The sequence below is a fragment of the Protopterus annectens genome, chromosome 11.part0 (assembly GCF_019279795.1).
Source record: "Protopterus annectens isolate FY-2018-M chromosome 11.part0, PAN1.0, whole genome shotgun sequence".
NCBI lineage: Eukaryota > Metazoa > Chordata > Ceratodontiformes > Protopteridae > Protopterus > Protopterus annectens.
Genome location: NC_056745.1, coordinates 1,451,375,737 through 1,451,399,871, shown reverse-complemented (window position 1 = coordinate 1,451,399,871; position 24,135 = coordinate 1,451,375,737). Strand labels below are relative to the sequence as shown.

The following is a 24,135-nucleotide window of genomic DNA, read 5'->3' as shown; positions in this document are numbered from 1 at the left end:
AAAAACAGGCTGTTGTAGTATCTAATATATTTTATGTGATTAAAATATTTAGATACTCCATGCATTATTATTGTATATTTAAGATTTACTTTGTCATAATCATGTGCTTAACAGTTTGCATACCTTAGATTTTGTGATTCTGTAATTGACAATAATGCATTAATTTAGTTAAGTCACAATATAAAACATGATACAGGTGTTGTCCTCTTTTAAGGAATAAGATTAACAGTTTCATAACCTCATCATGCTAGAAAACACCAAATTCTTGAGCAATTTTGCATGTTTAACCCTTTTCTCTGTTAATTTGTTTTATCATTCTGCTATGCAGATACCATTAAATGAACCTCTGCAAACCACATCCACCAGATGACTCCACGTGCCCACATCTTAAAACAACTTAAAACCATTGTTCAAAAGCTTAACTGCATATTTAAAAAATCCCATATGTTAAATGCTTACCTATTTTATAAGATTTTTGTCAGCATCCTTCATATTTTGTCCATCCTCCAAAGGATTTATGTTCAACCACAGCTTCTCGATGTCATTAAGAAATATAAGATGCAGCTGGCATAGGCTTTGACCCCTCTTGCGTCCTGTTAGATATTCTGTTATTGTTTAAAGTGGCTACTTTTTAACCAATGTCCTCTCCTTACCCATTTTCTTACCCTGTTTACTGCTGTGTCTATATCTGTCAATGTCATCCCATTACATCAACTGTAATGAATTTGTGTATTAAAAAGTACATTTTAATTATACCTTCACACTTTCATTTTAGTAAACTCAAATACCTGATTACCAACTTAAAATTCAAATAAACGTTCTTACCTTCATGATTACGAGCGTCTCATAAGTAAAACAGGGTGAGATTCCCTGACTTCACTGCTGGTAAGAATTACATTTTATTTCCAACAACACATTATTAGCAATCAGTAAGACATCTTTTCATAACATAGATCTCTGAAGTATTTACAATGAATGGTAAATTTGCTCAAACTTTACATCATTAACATGAACAAAAACAATTCTAAAAAATGTGAAGAATGCAAAGCTATTGTAGTGAATAATGGATGAAATAATAGTTACAAATCAATAGGCTTTACATCTCCAGCCTGAAAGGAAAAGTTTTAATTTATCACTATTCCATAAAATAACCAGCAATGTGTTCTTTAGGACACTTAACAGTATTTACATCATTGTTGTGGGTAGCTTATGAGCTTTTACAATTTTAATGATCGCCAGATATAGTTGTATGACTGGATATACTTCAAGAAATATTTTGATATTTAAAAAAAAAGAAAAAAAAAAGAAGGAAGAGAAATGCATTCTGGGCAGCTAAATGGCTTTCTTGGATGGGGAAGCATTTAAAAGTTTCACAGGTTCTAAAGGTTGATACAAAGCCAGTGGTGTATCTACCATTAAAGGTTTAGCTGAAAACGCCATGAAACCAGCCCCTTGATATTAAGCTAACAGTTCAGAAGACGACGGTAAAATGCACAGTTGATTTGGAATATATAAACAGAACATTATTAGCTTGACTTAGGTTTGATGGAAGGGAAACAGGGAAAAGACAGGGAAACGGGAGGTAATGAAAAGCAAAGAAGGGATGAGGATTGAGATGTGATAATGACAGGATGGCAGGGTTAAAGGTTATAGCCAGTGCTATAACATATGCAAGCAATCCCATCAGGTCATCTAAGAAAAGTTTGAATGTTGCTAGAGTTTTATGCTGTTAAATATGCAGGAGAAGCATGTTCCAAAAGTGAGGGAGTCAAAAGTTTGAATTTGCAGGGCTCAAACCCACTCTCTTCTTGCTGCAAATTCACTATACAACTGCCACACCATGGCTGCTCAGGAAAACTGCCATCCTTTACAAAGGGTAATAAAGCTCTGCAGGATGCCTTTTCTTCGACACAGTTATGCTGTCAGAGGACTCTGCTGCTTAAGACAGAAGATAATTACTCCAACGGCTCACATACTAAGGAGCAGATGGATTCAATTTCATGCCTTTCACTGTGCAACAAACACTTCCATCTACTCCTGTCAAAGTTTTATAGTTAACTCTGTTTACTTCTTCCATGTTTTATGGCCTCTTGTCTATGAATATTGTATGTAGTATAAACTGTTAAGAAAGTCTTATTTTGCCATAGGCCTACTCTCTTCTTCTGATCCTGTGATTATTATGGGTTAATCAGTTCTGATTTAAGTAAATATGTCTCTTAAATGAGTAGTATTATTTGATTATATTCCACAGCATGTACCACTTGTTAATGAGTAACGCTATTGTAACTCTTTTGTTTAAATACAATAGTTCAGCAGTCGGAAATGTTCATTTTTATGCTTGACTGTAGTATGCCGCATTAATTTAGTACCACTAAAATATTAAAACAATTCTGATGCACATTTAGAAAAACAGAGAAATACAAGATCGCATCTTAAATGCTTGGGTTTCCAAGCTATCCTTGAATATAAATAACAGCTATTTAAGAGGTAGAAGTGTGAGTATTTTATTGGTAGTTTCATGTTGCAAAATGTTATGCTTGCTTAATCACTTAGACAAGCAGAAGCAGGGGATTCCCATCACCATTGCATCACCAAAGCCAAATTCCTGATTTAAGCTCTGCTGAATCAAAGCAGACCCTATGCAACGCAATGCAGTATTTTTATATTATGATTTTCCGATTTGTACACACTATATTCAAACAATTTTGTTGCATGCAATTTGACGATGCCTTCATTTAGATACTGTGTTATTTCCTGATTTAAAAGTAGTGTCAACTGGTTTGCAAACACAAAGTTGAACTTTACTTTCTGAAACTGTAGAATTCTTATTTGTTAATAGACAGTTGGCCATAGAATTTACCTGGATCATCCAAAGGCATATCAACAATCACTCTGTCACTCTTGCGGCCAGAAAGACCATTGGTACATATTGCACTCACTTGAATGATGTAGCTGGTATTTGGCAATAAATTTGACAACAGAGCTCCCTGTGACAAAGAAATGATTATATTAAATTAGTCAGTTTAATTAACTTAGAACTCAGAGACAGTACATGAACATTAGGTTATTGCTCAGTCAAGGACTTTTGAAGTCCAAAATGTTAACAACATACCTCTCAACCTCTTAGTGCAAGAAATCTGGACAAAGCCTGACAAAATGGGAGGGCAAAGGCCCCAAAATAGGGACAGATTCTAAATATACTGCTATTATAAACTTAAAAAGTCACTGGAGTAACAGTGTTAGTGTTAATATACATTTTCTGAAGGATCTGAAGTCTGAAACTCAAATGTATGTCATTATTTAATTACTTCAGTCCTCAGATCATCCCAGTGATTTTCCAGAAAACCAATTATTTTATGAGGACTACACCAAAAATATAAGGCAAAAATCTAGACATTCTGTGAAAGTCTGTACAATTGAGAGGTATGTTTAACAGTCATAACCCACAACATTTAGATAATAATTTCTTTTGAATAGCTGCAAGTTTGAAAAACTTGCAACATTATGAGGTGATTAGTTCCATTAATGGATGCCATGCTCAGTGAACAAATGTGTTTTTTTATTTTTTTTAAATATGAGTTACTCCTGCTTCCTATAAGAAATCTATGACAATAATGTGATCTTGTGAGTTCTGACACTTTGAAAAATAAATTACAACTCATTCTTAGGTTCATAGTAACCTGATGAAGCACAACCTGTTTGTGTGAATTAGGTTCATAGGTAGATATTAGGCTATCTGCCCTAGGGCATTTATAAGGCTAGCCAGAGTGTGTTTGGCTTCCGCATCCCTATTAGTTTACCCTACTGTGCCTCTGTAAAGTAGGTCACAGAAGGTACCCTTTTAAGATTAGTTTACTGTGCCTCTGTCTAGCAGGGACACAGAAGAGATCCCAGGGGTGAATTTGCAATTTCCCATCCACGTGTCCAGATTTCGCTTGAAGAGGGTCAGTGAGGGGCTATGTCTAACATGAATTGGGATTCTATTCCAGAGTGAGGGGAGACTCTGGGAAATGAATCTGTCCCTCCAGCATGTCCTATTTATTTTTGTGCTGAGGTTTAGGTCCTGGAGCGTGTAGCTCTAAGAGACTTGGATTTTTTGAGGTGGAGCATGTCCATTAATTCTGGGTTTGACATGGCTTTGTATGTCAGGCATAGATCGCCTCTGAGTAGGCGGTAAGCAACTGAGTAGAGCTGGAGTTTCTTTAGTCGAGCTGCATAGGACATCTGTTTGTAGCCCATGATCCTCTTAGTGAGGTACTTTTGGGGTCTCTCCAGTTGTTCCAGATGTCGGGTAAGGTACATCCCAAAAGGGGCATTGTATTCAATTATGGGCCTGATGAGTGACGAGTAGAGGGGCACAATGACCTCTCTTGATCTAGATGTGAACCCTTTCATGATAAGGTGGGCTATATAGAAGGTCTTTCTAACCACTTTGGCAACGTGATTATCAAAGGAGAGATTACTATCTACATTGGTCCCCAAATCTCTAATTACTTCTTCTGTACTTAATGGATTACCACCTATGTGGTAATTTGTGGGCACCTTGTTTTTCCCAAAGGGGATGACTATGCACTTTTAGCATTTAGCTTGAGGCTGTGGCTCTGGCACCAAGCATCCGTCTCTGTGAGACCCTTTTGGAGGATGCTTGTGTCAGCTGGAGATTTGATTATGGCCCCCAGTTTGCAGTCATCTGCGAACTTTGTCAGCCATAATCCCCCCGTGTTAGCCTGAACCTCAGAGAAGTATATACCGAACAAGAGAGGTCCCAGAACTGAGCCTTGTGGGACACCACTTGTAACTGGTTTGGATTCGGACATGGCACCTGCGATTCTGACCATGTGGGTTCTATCTCTGAGCCAGTTTGCAACCCATCTTGTGATATAGGGGTTGATATTTAAGCTGATAAGCTTATTTATGATGCCCAAGTGGGGTATTGTGTCGAAGGCTTTTGCGAGGTCCAGGTAGGCTGTGTGGACTACCCTGCCCTCATCTATGGCTTTGGTAACTGTTTCAAAGAAATCAACTAGGTTTAAGAGGCAAGTTCTGCCCTTAACAAAGCCCAATGGGTAGGGTCCAGTGTCTAGAGGCTCCCAATGTCTTTGTTTATGAGTTCCATGATAATACGCTCCATAGCTTTACAGACCAGACTAGTCAGGCTTATGGGACGATAGTTTCCTGGGTCCATTGTGGCACCACCTTTGTGGAGTGGGACCACTGTAGCTGTACACCATTCTTTGGGTACATATCCTGTAGTAAGGCTAAGTTTGAACAGTGACTTAATGTGAGTGTTCAGTTCTTCTTGGATCTCGTGTAAGACACAGCCTGGGACACCGTCCGGTCCCATAGATGCTGTGTTTTTTGCTTTGGAGAGGGCAGCTTTCATCTGTGCATCTGTGATGTCAGGGAGGTTGCATTCAGTTGGGATAGGCATTTGCTCCTTTGGGGGGGAATGGGGGAGAAGTTTGTGCTGAATCTGTCTGCCAGGATGTTGGCTATGTCTGTAGGTTCGGTATATTTTGTACCGTTATGCAACAATTCAGAGCATATCTGGGAGTTTCCACCCATGTTCCTGACATAACTAAAGAAGGCCTTGTGATTATCTTTAGTGTCTAGGGCAATTTTTCTTTCGAAGCTGGCCTTTGATGATTTTATGAGGGATCGCAGTTTCTTGCTAATACTGATCAGAGATGCCTTCCCTTTTTGGAATTTTGCGCTGTCATGTAGTGGCTTCCTCCTTCTGTTGTATAGCTTATTTATTGCCGGGTCCACCAGACCAGTCTCCTGTTTTTGGAGGAGTGAGTCTTGGTTTTATTTGGGATAGCCTGATCCATGCATTCCTGCAGGTGCTCATAGAATGCATTTGTAAAAGATTCTGCGGATTGGGCTGTATTATCCTCTGGCCCAGGGGCTTTGAAGGATTCCACCTCAGTCTTGAGAAGTGCAAAGTTGGCTTTTGAGAAATTCATTACAGTGATTTCCTTGGCTAGGGATGGGGACGGGATATGGATGTCCAGGGAAATTTGTTTATGGTCTGATCTTACCAATGAGGGGTTTACCTCTGGTGTGGAACATAGAGTCCCCATGTTGGTGATGACCAGGTCCAATATGTTATTCCCTCTTTTGGGAGTGGTGACCAGTTGTTCCATTGCGTTAGAGTTTATAAATTCAAGGAACAGTTGGGTGAGGGTGTTTGGGCTTGAGTAGTTTTCCCAGTCAATGCTTGGGTAGTTGAAGTCACCCAATAACATAGTGTTTGGAGAGACCTTCATATTCTCCAGTGTTCTCAGGAATGCCAAGTGGGGTTCCTGTAATAGGGAGGGTGTTCTGTAGCAGGCTACAAACTGAAAGGCAGTTTTGCCTGCTGTTAGTTGCACATGGATGGTTTCCGATGCTTCGTGCAGAGCCACTAACCTGGAGGTGTAGGTATCTTTGATGAATATAGATACTCCCCCTCCTTTTGTGCTTCAGTCTGTGTTTTCGGGCCAAAACGCATGGTATGAGTTATAACCTGGTAGTGCTGGGGTGCTCTCAGGAGCCTTGAACCAGGTTTCTGTTACTGCACAGACATCGATTTTCTCCATACTGAGGAGAGCCTCGAGTGCATGCATCTTGAGGTTTAGACTTCTGGCATTGAGTAGCATTACCTTTAGTTTTTTTTATCCTTGGGTTGTCTATGGAGGTGGGTTTGTCCTTTGAGCCTTGCCTAAAAAAGGCACTATGGGGGTGGCAAGAGCCTTGGCCAGTATACAAAAGCCTAAGGGTGACAGGTGCAAGCCATCCCTAGTGAAGCAACGTGGCTTGTCGAGCATGTCATCCCAGGCTGACAGACACTGGATCCCCTTTGAATGACACCAATACTTTAGCCAATTGTTGAAACCGATCATTTTGTCTTTATACTGTGGCATCATTCTTGGTGAGGGCAAGATGCTACTCAAGGTCAGGGTCATACCAGCCTGGGCTACATGGTCAGAGAGCTCCTCTATGTCTCTTTTCATGTAGTCCAGGGAGGTACATCTCAGGTCATTCACACCAGCATGGACAATGACGGAGTCATACTTATACTTGCTTTGGAGTGACCTGAGTGCTTGCATTATGTGGTGGATCCTGGCACCCAACAGGCAGCTTACAGTGACCTTCTCCTTGTTCAGTCTGGTGAGCGGGACGTCAGTGTGCCGGACAATAGAGTCCCCTATAACAAGTGTATTTGGTGTGTTGTTTGGCCTTATGAGCTGTGACTGTGAGGCACACTGATTTTGTGAGATATGTGATTCATGGGTATTGTTGAGGGTTGGCTGTTGCTTGGATATCTGTTTAGGAGGTCTTTGCTGTTTAGGCAGATTTTTATTTAGAGCCTCCGAGTATGTTTTTGTGTGTTTATGTGTTGGGTATGCAGATGCAATAGGTCTGTGTGAGACTGGATTTGTGGTGTGGGTGGTTACCTTTTCCTCCTGACTGACTGTGCCAGTCTTGGGTTGAGAGAGCTCTGCCTCCAGTTTGGCTGTGTAACTGCATCTCTCACATGTATTAGAGTTTGTTGGAAGGAGGAGAGGGTTGTCAGTGTACATAAGGCAATTGTAACATTGCCTCAAAATTCCCAGATTCACCAGCTGGACTGGAGAGTAAACTTGAAACTGACCTTGGGCATACCAGATTAGTATAGGGAACTGTTTTTTTACTGATCAGATTAGGGAAGGGAACTGATTTTTCACTTGATCAAGAAGGACCAATCGGGAGCCTAATACTTATGAGAAGTCAAGGAGGATGTAGTGCTTTAGTTAGTTAGTGTTTCCTTATAAGAGCTGAGCAAGTGCAGGGCTTTAGAAAGAGAATAGGGTGATTACTTTGAGAGTTTGAACAGTTCTAAGGGAAAAAGTGAAGAGCAGACTTTGTGGAGCCTGGAATAGTTTAAACCTGTTTAGGCGGCGCTGCCCGATGCTGCTCAATGCACAAAACCGTGCAAAAAGAGAGTTGTAGGGTTTTAAGTTTAGAATTGACCCAAAATGGCCAATAAAACTACAGCTTCTAGGTAGTAACCACTCCTCCGGGGACAGGCAGGCTGTTCAGTGTTAACCACTCTCACTGGTGAACACAGAGACTTCCCTTTAGCCCAAGCAAGCACTGGCCTTCTAGAAACTTCCAAACAGTTCAGAACAGCAAATCTGTAACTGAACTTCATTCATGGACTTCTATAACTCACTCTTATAACATTAAAGTAATGTTTACTGTGGAGCTTTTTCTTCCCACACTTTAGCCTCCACTACATGAGGTGCACTATACCTCCATATCTTGACGATTATGTATACTAATTTTCGTACATACTTTGAGATGCCATACATTTGGACTTTGTATATATTTTCTATCATTCAAGCTTTCATTTCTGCTATTCCACAAATTGTACTTAAGGTTCTCACAATTTCAATATGCACCCTGTTGCTTTTTAATCTTAAGTATCTCTATTAGTGACCTTATTTATACAAAATATTCAGGTATGTCAAGGCTAGCCTGATGTTGATGTAAACATGGCTGCAGGGGATTTGATCACATTGCCTAATGTTGATATGACCCCAAATTCATGTAAAAGTGGGTCAAACGAGTTGATGATGATGATGATGATGTAGTCATCCAAAGTAGCCATATAAATAGTAATTTCAACCTCTAAGACCCATAGACCAGAAAGAGCAATGTTTGGTTATAGGCTTTTCTCTGCCCCCCCCCCCCCCCGATTTCTTGGTGAATGAGTGAAGTACTTTTTTTCTAATCTTCCAAAATTGCATTATTTCTAACAAATGGCAAAATCTTCAAAGGAATATACTGAGGAGGACGCAAACTATAACTTAAGTGAGCTTTCAGTTAATTAAACTTATGTGTGCTTTACTCTCAATCCAAGAAGTCATAATATACACCTCATTATCCTAGAGTCTCATAACTTGTCTTATAGATACACTGCTTAAAGAATAAGAAGCAGTTGAGTAACATTCTAAAATATTAAACAAAGTAATCTTTACAAGTTCTTCACACTCAGTACTTTAACTAGGTTCAGGCTAGATCACTTAATGCCATTAAGCACGGCAGATTCAAAAACACAAACATTTAGCACAATATGAGTCTATGGTGCACGCATTAGGACTATTACATTGATGGGTTTAACTTTATAAGAATTAAGTAATAGGAACACCCTAGGAGAGATTCAACTGGTTAAGCGAGACTCCAGTATTTAAAAACATATATGTACTAATGGGTGAAAGTTACATAATTCACTTTGTGCATAATTCACTAACACTTATTCCTTGATTTCTTTTCTTAATGTACTCCTTACCAAAGGCCATCTCATAAACATGTTCTGGACCAGACATGAACAACCAATGTACATCATAGTGTGAGTGTGTGTGTGTGTGTGTGTGTGTGTGTGTGTGTGTGTGTGTGTGTGTGTGTGTGTGTGTGTGTGTGTGTGTGTGTGTGTGTGTGTGTGTGTGCGTTGTACCTTTGAAGCCACTGTAGTTTATGGGCATGTGCATATAAGTACTGAGCATGTGCAAGCAAAGTAACATTTTTGTGTAAACAGGAGTGAAAGCATGTATGTGTGTAAAATAAGTTGGTTAGTTCATTTAGGTTTTGTGTTCCAATCTTCCATCCTGATGTGTTTGTGTGCAATAAATATCTTAAACCAACACCCAAGCCTTATCATCTTATATGAATACACAGGATGAGCAACATGGTGTCAGAATGGTTTCTGAAGTCAAAACTTCTTAAATCCATGAAGTGCACAGTCAATAATGGAGGAATATACAGGAGTGGCTCAAATGACTCAGAAACAGGTCAGAACATATTTCCAGGTAGTTAAATTTGTTTAAATGATTTTTCACTTGACGAATTTAAAGCAAAACATTCAAAATGTTCAAAACAAATAAAATTAAACTTAATGTTTAAAATTGCAACATATTGATAAAAGTACTCAAAATAATTACAAAACCTTTTGCAACAATTTCCGCATCATATGAAATGTTCAAAAAAGAGAAAATAACTGCATTTTTTTTACAATGTACTACTTATTTGCATTAACTAAAGCTATTCGAAGTGTCCAAAGTATGCAGTGTTGGCAGTGTGTGCAGTACTACAGTATAGTCTTTACAAAGAGTACAGTTATTTCAAAGAAATTGGTGTGCAGTTGAATATAATTACAAGTAGCTGGTGTGTGTGTTTAAAACTTATTGGGATGGCAGAGGGATTTTGCAGACCTGATCTGCTTGTGTTTGATAATAATATTGCTGAAAATTGGAGAATGTTTGAGCAAGAATATGACATTTTCATACAGGCTGCTTTTTCTGACAAATATGCACATACAAAAGCATTTAATCTGCTCAATGTAGCAAGTTTAGAAGCCATTGAATGAGAACATTCATTTGTGTATGCACCTACTATGTATGCAGGGGAGTGGGAACACTGCCATATTGTGGTACAGGCTGAAATGCGGGTAGACCCTGAGTGCTTAAAACATAAATTTAGAGAAACGTGCAACCCTCAAATGAATATTACAATGGAAAAGCACATAAGGAAATCAAAAGCCTGATGAAACTTTTGCAGCATATATAACGGACTTGAGAAACAAGGCAAAAATGTGCAGATCTAGTGATCTAACAGATGAGTTGATAAAAGACAGGCTTGTGTATGGTGTTAATAATGACACAATGAGAAACACTTTGCTTTGAGACAACGATTTAACTTTAAGCAAAGCCATAGAGATTTTGTCAAATATATGAGCTTAGAGAAAAGCACACAAATATGCTTACAAATGAGAAAAGCATGCTTGTAGTATCTACCAGTATGAATGTTAACAGCATGCAGCATGAGGTTAAGAGATATAAGCCAAAGGATGTGGTTCCAACAATGAAACCCAGGGCAGCCATAGTAAAACCCAGGGTACATGCAGGAAAACCATGGGGATATTTAACAAAACCCATGGCAAACTGTCATAATTGTGGAGGCAGTCATGAACCTTAATGAGAGAAGTGGCTTAGCTTTTGGTCAGCAATACCAGAGATGTAAAAAGTGGAATCATTTCAAAAAGCTTTGTACATCTAAACAGGCACATTCTTTTATTAAGAGAGAGCATTCCAAGAAGCAAGTTGATCAAATAGATAGCTGTGACCTTACTTCTTATGTTGATGGTGTCTCTGTGCTTGATGAAAAGGTGAATGCAGTAGATTTATTGGCAAAGAGTGAAGTATTTTATACTGTGCTGATTAATTGGAGACCTGTAGAGCTCAAAATTGATACTGGTCCAAAGTACAATGTTATGTCAACAGAAATGTTTGCTAAATTAAAAGCTGGTGAAAAACATGATTTGGCAAAGAGTGCAAAGCTTGTTGCTTATGGTGGTGAAGAGATTCAAACCAAAGGCTCAGTAGTGCTTTCATGCTATTCTGCTGGGAACCGCTATGACTTGCAGTTTTATGTAGTCAAAAGACACGTGCAGTCATTGTTAGGCCTCAAACATAGTTCGAAAATGGGACTGATTTCATTTAGTAGAGAATTCCACCATATAAGCATGAACAACAATGAAGGTTTTACACAGAATATTTTTTCTGAATATGCTGATATTTTCGAATGCGAGCTTGGCAAATGCCTATTCATATACTCCATGAAGTTAGACTACGGCGACCAGCACAGAACATTCCAGTAGCAATGCAGAGCAACGTAAAAGGAGAGCTAGACAGAATGGTGCATTTAGGAGTAATTTGTCCAGTAGTAGAACCAACTAAATGGGTATCCTCCATGGTAGTAGCTCAAAAGAAAAGCTCAGATGACTTTCGAATATGTATTGATCCAAGAGATTTGAACAAAGCACTTAAATGTCCTCATCATCCGATGCATACAGTTGATGAAGTTGCTGCTCTCATGCCAAATGCCACTGTTTTTTTTTCTGTATTAGATGCATAAAGTACATTTTGGCAAATTTTTCTTGATTGAAAATCTTCATTGCTAACCACTTTCAATACACCATTTGGAAGGTACAGATTTTTAAAAATGCCATTTGCAATAAATTCTGCCAGTGAAGTCTTTCAACGTATGACAGAACAAATTTATTTTCTGATCATCCATGCGCTGTCATAGTAGATGATTTTCTTGTAGGAGCAATGGTGAACTCAAACATGATAGAAACCTCAGGAAAGTTCTAGATCATGCTCGTGAAGTGAATCTTAAACTGTATCCTCAGAAATGTAAATTCAGGTTGAAAGAAGTTATTTATGTGGGTCATTTGTTTACCAGTTCAGGCTTAAGACCAGATCTGTGCAAGCAAGCTGCAATTCTTGAGATGCCAGCTCCAGATAATGCCACATCTTTGCAGTGTTTTCTTGGCATGGTCAACTATTTAGGCAAGTTCATTCTTGATTTAAGTGAACTTTCATCACTGCTACAAGAGTTGACATGCAAAACTGTAACTTGGTCTTGGTTAGAACAACATCAATGGGCATTTGATATCCTGAAACAGAAAATTGCCAGTCCACCCACTTTAAGATATTATGATGTTCACAAACCTGTAACTCTTTCCTGTGATGCTTTGAAACTTGGTCATGGTGGAGTAATTCTTCAAGAGGGAAGACCAGTAACCTATGTGTCCAGAACTCTAACCCAAACTGAGATGCAGTATGCACAAATTAAAAAAGAGCTTTTGGCAATTGCGTTTGCATGTTAGAAGTTCTATGATTATATTTATGGCTAACCTATCTAAATAGAGACTTATCACCAACTTCTGGTTACCATTTTGAAAATGCCAATGTACACAGCTCCAGCTAGATTGCAACGCATAATGTTAAGATCACAAAAGTACAATTTCAATATGGTTTACACAAAAGCCAAACTTCTTTATCTTGCTGATAATGTATCCAGATTGCTCAAACTACTGAACAACATGACAATGAGAAAGCTGATTGTTAAGTCATGGAAGTGAGAAATTTTTCTTCTGCCCATCTTAATGAGCTTAGAAATCACACAGCTTCAGATCCAATTCTCCAGAAGCTTAACCACTTTATCAGTCAAGGATGGCTGTTAAAGCAATCTTGTTTACCAGTAGAAGCGCAGCAGTATTTTCCTTATAGGGACGAGATGTTGATGGAAGATGGTATCATCATGAATGGTCCAAAAGTGGTAATTCCAAAATCCTTGCAACAAGAGTATATTAAAATCTTACATCGAGGTCACTCAAGAACTGATTCTACCAAAAGAAGGGTGAGAGGACTAGTATTTTGGCCTTTTATGTCAAAAGATATTGAGAAAGAAATCCCAGCTTGTTCAAATTGTAATAGTACTAAACCGCATCAACAAAAACAACCACTTCAGCTAAACCAGATTCCTGAACTACCTTAGTCAACAGTAGCCACAGATATTTTTGAATGGAATGGTGAACATTACTTGGTATTAGTAGACTCATTCAAATTGGTTCGAGACTGACCTACTTCCTAACCTAATTCCCAGTACTGTCATTACAAAATTGAAGAGACATTTTTCTGTTTGTGGTAGTCCACATAAAGTCAGTTCTGACAATGGTGCACAGTTTACAAGTCAGCAGTTCAAAACATTTGCTGAGACATGGGACTTTGTTCATGTTACTAGTAGTCCTGAGTATCCACAATCTAATGGCTTGGCTTAACGTGCAGTTCAAAGTGAGAAACAGTTGGTGAAATCCAAAAGAGACAATAAGGATATTTATCTCAATTTGCTTAATCTCAGAAACATTCCTCAAGACAGTTTACTTGGTTCACCTGCTCAGAGACAGATGTCAAGACAGACCAGAACCACACTACCAATCAGTAAGCATTTGTTGAGTCCAAGTGCTAAAAGCAACAAAGCAGTAAAAGCACAACTCACGAAAAGGTGTTTGTCACATAAATTCCATACGACAAAACCAGAAAACCTCTCAATCCATTAAAAGAAAGAGAGATAGTGAGTATGTAAAAAAACTAAAGGTTTTGACAAAGTAGGAATTGTGAAATATGTGGGGAAACGAGAATGGACATCATTGAGTCACAAGGAATGGAATTTAGGTGGAATTGGAAACATTTGTTGCCGGTGTCTGAGCCAGTGTTACAGCATCTTACCTGTAATGGAGACTCTAATTCTCAGAGTATGCTATCGAATGTTCCTGTTCCAGACAACAATTCATCTTCTGTTCCTGAAAGTATCCTTGAAGTTCTTAATGAAGACCATTTCCCAGTGACTGGCCATGTCGCTAAACCCAGTACTGATTATTATATAACAAGGTCAGCTTGTATCTTGAGACGTAATCCTAGATACACGGCGACCTGAACATGATTGTTGTTTATATGTCTGTATAATTTGCATGCATACCTGATTGTCATTTTTCATTTGCATGACAAAATAATCAAACAGGGAGGATGTAGATCATAGTGTGTGTGCGTTGTACCTTTAAAGCCACTGTAGCTTGTGGACACATGCATATAAGTACTGAGCATGTGCAAACAGAGCGCCATTTTGTGTAAGCAGCCAGAGTGAAATCATGTATGTGTGTAGCAGTCAGTCAGTTATAGTTCATTTAAGTTTTGTGTTCCAGTCATCCATCCTGATGTGTCTGTGTGTAATAAACATCTTAAACAAACACCCAAGCCTCACCGTCTTATTTGAATAGACAAGACGAGTGACAATCAGTACACCTATTTGGGAAGTATACATTTCTATAGCTATTGTGTCTTACCTTGAAAATCCTGGCCTTGAGCAAATCCATTCACATTTATGATAATTTATTTTGTGTACTTTCATTTCATAGGTTGATACTAAGCTAACTGTCCTTGTGGGATATTTTAAGCTTAGCTGATTAACCCATTTGAGAATCAAACCCTGCACCTTGTGTCTATACGGTAAACACCTTAATCATTATGCCAATCCCCAACATCCATAGTTCCTTAAGTAATCAGAACCTTTTTGTTTTGGCTTCCTTACCCAGTAACCTATCAACTTAATAATAGACAGCATATGAAATGATAAGGTGTAAGAAAAAAGTAACACTAAGATTGTTTTTCTAGTATGCACTGAAGCGACAGCATTAGCTACGGTTTGTCACTTAATATTTTTAATCATGTTTTCATAACTGTGAGTTATGTGATATTAAGGGATATGACATTAAATGTCATGGTCGGAAACAGGAAAAAAAAGTACCATCACTTTACATGTATAGCGTACTGTTTTAAAGAAGTTGCTGTTAGAGATAAGGTATGCAATATTTCCACATGTACATTAATATTTCTAAAAAAACAACTTATTTACAAACTACTTAATGACAGGTGAAAAAAATAAGGTTGTGTGGCTAAACGTATCATAACAGTAGATGTTTAAATGATGGATTATACCCTGCTAAAGATATAACAGCTGTCCAGCTTCCGTTTAAGGACATCGTCCATGTACTCAAACAACCAACCAGCTCAAGCATACCTGGCCACTATGTCATCTAGAGCTTTCATGCCAACTGAAAGAGGGAGGCTAGAGCCCTGAGAAGGTCAGTTTTAGAAAAATATAAATAAAACTTCTGTAATGTTCCTTCAGATAATAAATCATTGCCTTCTTCCCATGTTATCTTTGCTCATCTCTCTTCTCTTGTAAGCTCAAACTCCATCCTTCTTTTCTCCTCTGCTACCTTCCTAGTATAAACAGAGTTGTTCTTCTTATCTAATATGTTCTGACCTGTTTGCAGAAAAGTATTTTTCTTTAGCCTTGTTTAATACCTAGTTAGGCATTTTGGCTTCATGTGTTTTCATTAACCTATGTTAATAAAAATACTCACATTAATGAGGTAGATATTTAGCAAGCAAGCAAGAAATTAATAAATAACATATTTTATAAGTGCATATTTGTTGCCTTTTCCCCAGACATTTATTTATTTATTTGTGTATTTATTTATTTTTAAGTTAATTGTCTTTGGATTTGATAACTAGGTAAGTGAATTGGTCTGAGAACAATATTCATCTATAGTCTTGAATAGACTACAGTACAGGTAAAATTATTCCTCTGGATTTAATAAACTCCATGTAGGAAAGTGTAATTCCTACACAGAGTGTATCATGGTCGTGGCTGCAGCTCCCCCTTGGCAGCACACCCTGCATATTATTGAAGGCGTGCTACTGAAGGACAGCCGGGTACACTGTTACTGAATCAGTGCTAGGGGGTATGTTACAGTGCTCGCAGACATGTAACACACCCCTTGCACTGTGAAAGTGCCATACAGCACTACAACTTTACAGAAAGTGTCCTTGGACACTTATTTATATAGTAATTTATATATTTTCACACAGGGGGTGTATTACACTATCCGTAACACACCACCTGTACTGTCAAAGTGCTGTACAGCACTTAAACTATTAAAGTATCCTCTGACCCTTATTCATAATTTTAATGTTAGTTATGTCACACAGGGTGTGTGTGTTACAGTGTCTGTAACACAGCCCCTGCATTGTCAAAGTGCCATACAGCACTAAAACATTAAAGAAAGTGTCCTTGGACACTTATTAACAATTGATAGATACATTTTACACAGGGGGGTGTGTTACAGTGTCAGTCACACCCCCCCTGTACTGTCAGAGTGCTGTATGGCATGGAAATCAAATGTGCAAATGTGACTTTCTCTTTTAAGTTTATTTATTTTGTTTTAATTTCTTTTTGTCAAGCATAGCTAAACGTGTTTGCGTGGTGATGCGCATTGCTCAGCAGTGCTTAAACATAACAAAAAGCTATATAGAAATGTATAGTTGAAATCTTCACAGCCAAGTTAGCTAGATGGTTAGAGTCCCGGGCTTGTGTGCAGTAGGTATATGGTTCGAATACCATGACAGGCCATTCAGATTTTACATTGGAAAGCATTCCTATTTATATGTCTATTTTTTTATTGCCGTAGTTTATTGATATTTGTCAACAAGGTTACTGCAGCTGGTCCAGAATCCCACTGTTAGTGGAGATATGAGGTGAAAACCTCCAGTTAAACACAAGTGTCCAATGCAGTTCAGTCACACTCCAAGGTAGTGTAATTAAAGTACATAGTGTGAGGTCATGTGAAGTAAAATACAAACACATAATAATAAAGTATCAATAATGAATTAATATCAATGTATATTTGTGTTATTATGTAAAAGTCTTGTTTGCCCTTAGCTAAATTTTGCTAAGCACAGCTAAGCCAAGCATAGCAATACTTAAACAGAATCTGTCTTAGCAATTGTTAGCAATGCCCAGCTCCACTTAGCTGGTATGAGCATTGCTAAGGAGTGCCATTCTAAGCAGTCCTCAGCTAAGCTAAGTGGATTTGCACACCGCTAAGCACTGCTAAGCATTTGACACTTTAAATACTGCTCAACTCAGCTTAGCAGGTTTGTGCATTGCTGAGCTTTGCTTAGCATTTTTAAAACTGATCCAATTGTGGAAAAGGGTGGGAAAATAACCTTATTTAAGCTGGACAGGTGGGAATATAGCCAGAACCTGTTGGAGTTTGACCTGTGCAGGAATTATAGCAGGAGTTGGAGATGGAGTGTGCTTTCGGGCACAGCGCTGGGGCATGTTGGAGTCCAGGGTCATGGTTGGACTCCTAGTGAAAGACCACAATGCCAGATTGCTTCAGGGTCAGTACCAGTGCTCTGAATACAAGTCTGAGGCCTGGTACTGTCTGGCACATAAGCTCACCAATGCCATTGGAATCCCCCACACTGGTGAGCAGGTGCATCATCATTACGACAACCTGAAGCCAAGCAAGAGGGTGCTCTTGGCCCAATAGATCCAGGATGCTAGGGACGGGAATGCCCCAGAAGTTTGTAAGTATAGGAACCATTGTTGTATGAAATTCTAGCATGAATATGTGATAGACAGGTACGCATAATGGTGTGTTTCCATTCCCACAGATGCAGAGGAGAGGACTAGCAACTTAGAGGCCCATGCAAGGTGCCTAGCAAGGATGCATCAACAATGTGGTGAGTACAGGCATATCTAGCAATATATAGTACAATAAATAAGAAAGAGTACATTGTTTTCTGCCAGTAGGTATAGTGTGTTCTGAGTGTACTGCAATAAATGTGTTCTTAGACCCACATTGATATAACTGAGTAATGCCAGGTACTGTGCAATACAGATGAAGGCATCAAACAAGCTACTATTGATGAAAAAAGCTAATACTGTAGTAATAGTGTGTAGGAATGACAGATGTATATACTATATGAATACTAAGGATCTTGTAAAAAAGTATACCCTAATTGAAACTGTGAAGGTAATAAATGACATTCATTCATCATCTACAAGATATGCAGTACAACTTAAGTCAGAATTTTGAATGTAATAAACCACTGTGTCATGTCACCCTCAATGAAGCTCTTTCCACCAATTGTTGTGTTTATTCTGGTTTGTTGTTGAAGAAATAGAATTGTATAGGTGCTCCACAGCAAATATGGCTATGACACCATGAATTGAGTGACGTTTTGCTGCTAAAGAACTGTTATGCTAAAGTGCAGATGTGGAGCTGTACAACAAGATACAATGCAATGTGATATTTGTTCTACACTAAGATCTGAACCTTGAATAGTAATGTGTAATGTATTATAGTGTGTATCCCTCAGGATTGTCTTGTGTTAACATTTGCATTTCAGCTATACACATTCCTGAATGTAGGCACGCTGATGCAGGCAAGTATGAAGCTGTAATAGGTGGAGACTGCAATTATAGCATTTGAAAATGTATATGGGTTGGGTATGCAACCCAGCACCCCAAAATGGTCTGTACAGATCACACATATTCCCATCCACTAGGGGTTAAATGTGTATACCTGCATTCCAACTATTAATACACACTTCACCTACTATCTCTATCATGCATGAATCTCATGAATGTATGTTCAACTGTCACTGCAGTCTTCTGTGACACTCTACCTATATTACCAGGTCAGACTTTGTAACCAAGTGAGCTTTAGGAGCAAACCAGTCAACCAGCACACAGCAGTGGCCCAGTAGCTCAGTGTGCTAAGAAATAGATATGTTGTTCATTTTTGCACACACAGACCAGGGTATGAATCCAGGAACTGGTACTAATATGTATTTATAATAACAGACAAGTGCTCCTGACTATTTGTAGAAACAGTAATGTAGTGTTAACATATATTTTCTCCACAGGCTGACAGGTAAAGAAATGTTTGTATTAGGTGTATGAAGGGTATACTAATAAACTGTCTACTGATGTACTACTGTATGCCTGGTGTGTCTGTGAATGTGTGCCGATAGTCCAACCCCATGCCTACAAATAACAGCAGGATAGGTATATACTCCATGCACTGTGCACGATACATGTCTCTCAAGTGTCACGCTGTCACAGCTAGTGATCACTGTTGCCAATAACCTTGGACACAGATATAAATCCAGTTGATGTATGCCAGTCACACAACATCAGTACAGGGTACACCTTGTTAGTCATATATGTAATCCTGGCATGTACGAGTCCCCTGTAGTTATGTACCTATAGTTCTCACAGCTTGGCACATACCATTCCAGGTTGACAGCTTAACAGTTATGTATGTGCTACAGAAGCTATAGGGCACAGATAGATGTAAAGTATGGGCAGACCTGTAGAGTATTGAGCAGTACTGTTATGAAAAATATTGCCTATACAGTTGTTAATGGAATGTTTTTCTCTCCTCCCACCCCTTATCTGCATCAGTAATTATTATTCATATACTACGGGTATCTTGTTCTCAAAACCTAATGTTGGGACTTGTGTTGTATTATTGTTCATATATTTCAATGGTTGCATACTAACATACCTTTTTTAAATTCCACTGCTGATGACCTGTTGCCATAATTGTCACTGGCATGCTGTTACAATAATGACTGTTATTCCATTTATGCATGTGTTCCATTTGCTATGCAATTTTATTGCTCTGGGTTACTTGGAACATCCATGCATGCTGTTATAACTAACGTTGAAATGTTTTGTTCATGGCTAACCAATACACTTTGACAAACCTCAACACTATAGCACATTTGGGTAGGCTGATCCCAAAGGATCTACCTGTCCCGCCTCATCTGGCCACAACACCAGGTCCCAGCACATCTAGGACCCAACCTGGAGCTGCCTCCTCCACTGGTCCTGCACCATCCTCAGGTGGAACTGCCTCAGGGGATGGGGCCCATCCCCCCTGGGTGCAGGCATGGAGAGGATTCTGTCACTCATAATCAGCTCTCAGGGATGGTGCGCAGGGTCATCCAGTGGGATTTGGATGACCGCCTGTATCAGGTAGAGGCCAGACTGGCACACCTCAAGGGGCAGCCTGGCCCAGGTGCCCAGCATCCAGCACAGCCTCCTTCGGGGCCCTGAAGGGGCAGGGGTGACTGCCCATGGGTGGGGACCTCAGTCCCACTGTTTCCATCTGGGGGCACTTGGTCCTCTGATTCCCATCCACCCTCCCTGTCCAAGGTGTTTACCCCCCTCATGTGTCATACACCACCCCTGTCTGCTGTCTTGTCTGTCTGCAAATGCAACCTCCCCTACCCAACTTACCTCCCCAAATGTACCTACAACCTTCTCCAACATCCCACTCTCACCTTAAAAAAAAAAGAAAAAGGGCATCTGTCCCAAAAATAAATTTTCTTCCATACATAGCTCTCCATTTCATCCCCACGTACACTGCCATGAATCAATCATCCCATCAATTAATCAACAAACTTGTGTTGCCTACACCCCTCCCTGGGGGTGTGAGGCTCCAAATTCCAAATTGTCCACATCATGCACAGCTGTTGCTGCACAGGAAATGGAGAGCTATGGTCCTTTCCTACACCTGTCCTGCACATCCCTAGCTGCTTTTCATATTGTCCCCCCCCTGCTCTCCCCCATTTCACCACTTTCCTATCAGTGCTTTTCTCATTTTTTTTTGGAAATAGAGCAGGTTTAAGCAGGAGTAGGTGCCGCTTAGCATTGTGGCTAGGTGTGCAAAGCCACACAAACCCACTTAAAACAGCTAAAAACTGCTTTAATCACCGTATTTGATTCAGACACTGTTCTGCCCAGCAACAAAATAACCAGCCCTAGCAAATATCAAACCCAGGATCCTCTGTACTATAGTCAGAGCAATATGCCACTAGACCAACTCAGCTCTAGAAAATTAGTGTTTTTTTAATATATGCTGCAGTACAGTCATGTAACATTAGGGAAAAAAGACACCACTGCCAAGTATTGAACCCAGGGCCTTCTGAACTATAGTCAGAGCAATGTACTACTAGGACAACTCAGCTCAGGCTTTTTTCTTAATATAGCACGCAGTGCAGTCATGTAATATTACGGAAAAAATATAACCTTGCCAAGTATTGGCACCAGGATCCTCTGAACTACAGTTCATTGCAATACACCAGTAGACCAACTCGACTCTAGGGAATTACTGGTATTGTTACCAAGATATCCTGAGTACCACTGACACTACTTCTATACATAATGTGATAAATGACAGTGTACCTGGGCCTGTAATGCAGACACTGAACCAGTACGTAGCCAAAGACATGTTTTTGGATTGATGGGAGGCACACCATATCAGGTACAGCTGACAACTTCATAGACTATTGCAGAATGTCCACAGTTGTGTCATCTACATATGGCATGGTTGTCATCAAAGCTATTCTGTGTGCTGATGTAATGGCAAGGCAGTGCAGATTGATTTCACAAAAGCATGACAGACAAGTCAGTGTCACACGTCATAGCCATCCAAACAGGCATGTTCATGCCAATCCTGTGTAACATACTGTATGCCTGCACGTATGTCTTGCAACTACACCTCCCACAATAATTATTCAGCAGTTCTATCTGTAACATTCCCAGCATGTATGACATCTGGACACCCACAGTTCAGGCCCACAGTCCAGTCTGTTGCATGACAACTACATGCTGAACAATACAACCTACAAATAACCGAGCCCTGCAATGTGAAGCAGACCTGCTTGCTGCTACTACAGTCAGTGCCACCCATGGTAGCATATCAAAGGAGGGTGGGACAAATGTCACAAATATCAATATGTGTCCTAAACCTCCCATACCACTGTCTGGATAGTACTACTACTTAACATATGTACCAGAGCCACATGCCTCACCTGGACTGTAATGCGTACTCTCACCCTGGCCATGCTGTGATACAACAGCTGACACTGCTCCCTCACTGACATATACAGCTTGCTGTCCCCCAATGTCTTCACAATCCCCAGTAAGACTCCTGCCCAAAATGCAGCAACTGCAGCCTGCCACACATACAGCTATATGTTCAGCTAACTGCTACAGACCTACCATAACTCCCAAACACCTAGAACAGGGCATCCAAACAGCAAACATACATAAAGGATTGGGGGGATGTTCAGGTGACAGGGACATGTATCACAGTCACCCCATACAAACATTCACAGCTGATACACCAGCATCAAATGCAGCAGCATACACATCCAGATAAAAAGTATGTATGACACTCACATCTGCCTGTCTCCTTACTGAGCCTAACTCACATTGTTAAACAGTAACCTGCCACAGAATCACAAACTCTGCTAACAATGGCCAAACATAGCATGCAAAACTGTGGACATAACACATCAATCCAAACAGTGAACAGTGTTTATACATACCCTCTGTGATGATGTAGCCCCCACACCTCGGTAATGTCGTCCTCACAGGTCAGGAAAAGGGCCAAGGCCTACATGAAGGCCTTAATTATAGGATTGTGTTCCCATGCCATTGGCTAATGGCAATGCAACCCAGCTGTTCTGGATGCAGTTAGCTAGTGGGAGTCACAGATTGGTGCGCAGGCAATCACCTGTTCATGAGCATTACTTACAAAAGGCAAGCTGCTGCATATGGTAAACAGGTCTGACACTTTCTTCATGATGACAGACTGTGATTCTGTAGGAGACTACAACTTGATTTCCTCTCACAAAGGAGTACAGCAATATACAAGGAATGTCAGAGAATTAAGCATATAATGGAATGCAGATGGGGGGATGCAGTCATGGGAAATAGGAATGTACACAGGTCTCAACCACATTTCTTGGCGTGACATGTTGCTGTAAGTCTGCTGTCCAGCACCTATGGCCATCCCTTATGGCTCTGTCTGTAGTAACATAGATTACAGCTATGGCCCCTGTCTCACCCCAGCAATGGTCAGCTCACATATCACTGCTACTGGATTGTCTGTTGTACAATACTGACAGTAAGTACTGGTGGATACAGCTGGCATATCACATCATGTACTGTCAGTGAGCCCCTCTCAGTCTGTGAATGTCATACAGGCTTACTTCAAAGATTGTCCAGGTGTCCCTGACAGTTCCTGACATACTCTGGCTAGGTCACTGTGAACTCCACATCTGTATCTCATTGCCTGATATCTATGGCTAGCATACCTGGTGAATCCCTGCAGCATGACAGCAGGTTATAGGTACTGGTAGTGGGGGGACACTGGCTCTGTTTCAGCAGCAGTGTGTACATACTGAGCATACAGTGTAAGGGAATGAATACAGTACCAGATATTAATGTACCTTTACTGTGTTCCCAGGGATCTGGCATGTCACAGACACATTCCCTAAACTCTGTGGACAACCATCACATATTGTCCAACCTGTATTTGGAAATCCACATTTGTCTGGCAAGGGGTCTATATCTATCAGGCACATGTACACATTCTGCAAACATCTGGGTACTGCAGCTGTCTGACACCTACGAGGAGGACACCCTACATCACATATGCACTGCTCACACTTATTTTGTAGCACAGCCATTGCTGGAATGCCCACATGCATGTGTACTACCACTCAGCTATTTTTCGGATGAAGACTGGATGACATGGTACTGTAACGTTGCTCATAGGGGACACCCAACAGTCGATGGCAGTATTGGTTGTGGACACATAACAACACAGATTTTCACAGCGATCAGTCCATATAGGGTATTCCTGGTTCCATATGAGGTTACTAGGCTATGGGTCCTGAGCAGCCATATGCCTAGGTCAGATTTTAGCCCATGTGTATGCAAGGCAGCACCTGATGCCCCAGTCCAGCAGGGACACAGGTGGCATCCCAAATGTGTATGTGCAGTTAACCATCCAGTTATCCAGGTTACTCCTGAAAGGTGTAAATGGCTGCC

The 24,135-nt window shown here is 40.0% G+C and overlaps 1 protein-coding gene across 1 annotated transcript in view; it reads right to left on the bottom strand.

Annotated features, from left to right (window-relative positions):
• The window catches only part of PTPRZ1 (protein tyrosine phosphatase receptor type Z1), a 1,642,174-nt gene that overhangs the window by 731,460 nt on the left and 886,579 nt on the right, over nt 1–24,135 (bottom strand). Inside the window, exon 10 of the mRNA XM_044088744.1 lies at nt 2,861–2,987. Within this exon, the coding sequence (XP_043944679.1) occupies nt 2,861–2,987 (127 nt within the window). The remainder of the gene's footprint in view (nt 1–2,860; nt 2,988–24,135) is intronic.